The 3973-nt window shown below is 54.2% G+C and overlaps 1 protein-coding gene across 2 annotated transcripts in view; it reads left to right on the top strand.

Annotated features, from left to right (window-relative positions):
* The window catches only part of FUT3 (fucosyltransferase 3 (Lewis blood group)), a 4575-nt gene extending 997 nt beyond the window's left edge, over positions 1-3578 (top strand). Inside the window, exon 2 of one of the 2 annotated variants that reach the window (XM_085312364.1) lies at positions 2865-3578. In XM_085312364.1, the coding sequence (XP_085168490.1) occupies positions 2865-3578 (714 nt within the window). Of the gene's footprint in view, positions 1-2501 lie in introns of those variants that run through there. The other variant, XM_085312365.1, reaches the window with a different exon arrangement.
* Positions 3579-3973: the final 395 nt, after the last annotated feature.

The following is a 3973-nucleotide window of genomic DNA, read 5'->3' as shown; positions in this document are numbered from 1 at the left end:
CTGAAGCCTGTGGTCACAGCCGGCTGGGCCACCCACCTCTGTAGAGCCTGTCAGTTCCTGCAGACGATGGAGTCCCGGTACCAGGTGGTGCCCAAGCTGTCTGAGTGGTTTGTGTAGCTCTGCTGTTTGCTCAGTTCTCAACTGCATATTGATCTTGTTGGCCTTGGGGTGGGTTGTAGTTTCACAGGATGATTGAACTTGGTGAAAATGGTGGGACAACAGGAGCTTTGAAATCAACAGGGACAAGGAAACAATTAGATTTTTATACGCCTTTGTTTTATGGCATAATAGACTACCAGAGAGAGTAGTACACTGGGTTTTTTTCTGTTGTTGATCAGGTTTTGCAGGCTGCAGCCTGGCTTTTGGAGAAACTCATTGCAAAATGCTCTTTTTGTTTCTTTAATTAATTGCAAACAATTCTGGATCACTCCATATGTTGGAGAGTATAAACAAATTGTTGGGAGGGTAGGTGGAATAAGAATATGTGTCATAAGTCTGCTTCAGGGACTTTGTACTCTGCAAGGCCGTGGCTGGAAGGGTTGGCCAGGCCATGAGGCAACCTGCTGCTGATGGAAGGACCGGTCTTGCCCCTTCCTGCTTTACCTCCCAGCCCCACCACCCCACTTCTGCCCTTGCTCTGTCTCTGACCCTCCTTTGACCATCTTTGGGGTGCCGCAGCAGGGTGCTAAACAGGCAAGAAACTCTTCACTTTGTTGTGCTAGGCTAGGTTTTGCCTGTGTTGGTGAGACACGATCGGTTCGAGGAAGAGTGTCCCGTGGCATGAGAACCTCTGACTTCCAGCTTCAGTATTGCAGGTCCGGTGTTGCAAAAAATATGCCGAAGGACTGGCCCTTATTCAGCTTTCTCCTGTATTCCTGTAAACTGCTTCTTCTCCAGGTTGAGGAGCCCCATCTCACTGAATTGTTTTCCCCGTGCAGCCTTTCCACACCTTCTGTTACCCTGCACTACTTTCGGGCTGGGAGCTGGGGAGCGTACGGGAACCATATGGCAGTGGTGCTCTCCTGCACTTGCACTCCCTTCCTATGGCTCCGGACATTCTTTTTTTTTTCTTTTTTCTTTTTCCCCCCCCAGCTACTACTGAGCCCTGAGTTGAAGTTTTCAAAGATTTGTTCTAACCTCAAGACGTTTCTGTGTGATAAATCATCTCAAAGTCCAGCAATGCATGTAGATATGCAATTACTTTCTCCRTCAGCATTCTTTAACGAATATTGACCATGAATTGCCTCTGTGTTTTTACTCACCGTTGCTCAGTAGCAGAAGGCCCCTCTGCAAGGCTTGCTTTACAGCTGTGAGCCCCTTATCATCTGCAACCTCCGTTACCTCTTTTTTTTCTCCCTCTGCTTCACACATTGTTTGAATACGTTAGTCGGTACAAGCCAAAGGCCAGATCCTTCACTCAGAAATCCAAATGCTTCCTCTCCTCTCTTCTCCATCTTCCCTAGCTGGCACCTTCCTGAGAGTGCCCTGTTTCTCAACAAGGCTTTGAGGGACTTTTGAGAATCCAGATGGACTGTTGTGCCCGGTCTTTGTTGGACATGTGCTCACTGGCTGCTTCAACAGAGAGCATCACGTTAGTGGGGCATGAGGTTTTTTTATTGCATAATAGTTGTCCTCATCTCTCCCTTGGTCTTGCTGGCCCATGAGGCCATGTATCTCTCCTCTGTTAGCCATTACCCTCGATGTGCCAGCTAACATTGCTGCTGCTCCCGCCTTGAGCACTGCAGTGCATTTTAATTGCCCTTTGTGGATTTCTTTTTCTTCTGTTTGCCCAGTTGCTCTTTACAGTTCTATAAAATTTTAGTGCTGTAGTAGCTGGAGAGAGTTCAGATTCTAACCCTGCCCCAGCAGCCACAGGAATGCTCACACCAGTTTCGTGCAAGACGGCTTGCGCTGATATGGGGGTGAATTAGGGAGAAATGATTTTCTGCAGCTCTGTGGACAGTCCCAGGTGACAGGCAGCACTGGCGAGCTGGGGGCAATGTTCCCCTGCTCCACCAAGATTTGGGCGAGGACACCTGGCTGCTGCTGGACTGCCATCGGTCAGCTTCGAACACTGGCCTCCAGTGCCGCTGTTGCCCCGAAACCGAGAGGGCAACTCAGTGGTGCGCACGACCGCAGAGGGTGCAAAGGCTATCRCCTGGGAAAAGGGAGGTTTCCTCCGGGGGAGAGCAAAACACAAAGGCGCTGCACGGAGGCCACACAGAGCTGCCGCTTTCTGGCACTGTCGTTGTCAGAGTTTCCAGGAACAAACCGCGGCATAATGCCCCACTGCCCCACTGCCACGTGGCCAGGAAATACATATATATATATATATATTTGTATATAAAATATATATATATATGTATGCTTTCAAGCTGTTGGGAAAGGGTGTAAGGCGACAGCTGCTGGGGCGGGGACGGGGCACGGGGCGGGACGGCTGCCGGGGCCTGCTGAGGCCCTGCTGGCCTGGCGCCGCACCGCGGGGCCTGCCGGCGCCCCGCATGGAGCCCGCTCGGGAAAAGGCACCAGGCGGCCGCCGCCACCTCGCTGCCCTGCTTGCCGGCCTCGCCACGGCCTTCTGCCTCCTCGCCTACACGTGGCACCGTTGGCCAGTGCCGGCGGCATGCCGGGCCATGCCAGGGTGGGATGCCACCGCCGCCACGGTGCCAGCGCAGGCACGGGCCCCGCTGCTGCTGATGCTGTGGAGCTGGCCCTACGGGCAGCACTTCCAGCCATGGAAGTGCTCAGMGCTCCACGGCATCCCCGACTGCCGCTTCACCACCAACCACAGCTGGTACCCGGTGGCCGACGTCGTCATCATGCACCACAAGGACATCTGCGCTAGCCGCAAGCGGCTGCCGCAGGGCCCACGGGCACCATCCCAGCGCTGGATCTGGTTCAACCTGGAGTCCCCCAGTCACTCAGCCAACTTGGGCGCCATGAACGACATCTTCAACCTGACCATGTCCTACCGGAGGGACTCGGACATCTTCAGCCCCTACGGGGAGCTGCAGCTCCTCCACCAGCCACAGCCCTTCAGCATCCCACCCAAGGCCAAGCTGGTGGCGTGGGTGGTCAGCAACTGGCGGGCAGACTCGYGCCGGGTGAAGTACTACCAGCAGCTGAAGCAGCACATTGCTGTGGACATCTACGGCCAGCATCATCGGCCCCTGGCCCAGGACCAGCTCCTGTCYACCGTGGCCCAGTATAAGTTCTACCTGGCCTTTGAGAACTCGCAGCATGAAGACTACATTACCGAGAAGGTCTGGAGGAATGCCTTGAGTGCTGGCACCGTTCCCGTTGTCCTCGGACCACCTCGGCACAACTACGAGCGCTTTCTGCCCCCTGATGCCTTCATCCATGTTGACGACTTTCCCAGTGCCCAGGACCTGGCGCAATACCTCCAGGAGCTGAATGAGGATGCTGAGAGATACCAGCGCTACTTCCAGTGGCGGCAATGGCTGAAGCCTGTGGTCACAGCCGGCTGGGCCACCCACCTCTGTAGAGCCTGTCAGTTCCTGCAGACGATGGAGTCCCGGTACCAGGTGGTGCCCAACCTATCTGAGTGGTTTGTGTAGCTCTGCCTTGTTGGGTTCGTGTTTGTTGCCTTGGGCCAGGGCTGGCCTCGGGCTCTGGTTAGTAGGGAGATGCTCCCTTTGCTGCGTTGTGTTTGCTTTCTTTTCCTTTTGGCTTACTGTTGATGTTTTTGGAGTTTGTCTTGAGCATTAAATAGCCTAGTAAACCGGCAGTTCCATTACTGCCTTGTATCTCTTTCCTTTGACCAAGCCTTTTGCTCGTTTCGGGAATATGAGCTTCAGCCCATGCCCTCCAAGAGCTGCTCCCCATCACCATGCTCTCCTTCCACAGGCACCTTCGAGTGCTGGTGGTGGCCATTGTGGAGGCCTTTACCTCTTCACCCGTTGGGCCTTCTGCCCACCACCTTTCCCTTCTTCATCTATTACAATCCCTCCCC

This window comes from Rhea americana, unplaced genomic scaffold (assembly GCF_003343005.1).
Source record: "Rhea americana isolate MKP2758 unplaced genomic scaffold, rheAme1 scaffold_361, whole genome shotgun sequence".
Lineage (NCBI taxonomy): Eukaryota > Metazoa > Chordata > Aves > Rheiformes > Rheidae > Rhea > Rhea americana.
The sequence above is the reverse complement of the archived record's forward strand: the minus strand, read 5'-3'. Positions and strand labels throughout refer to the sequence as shown.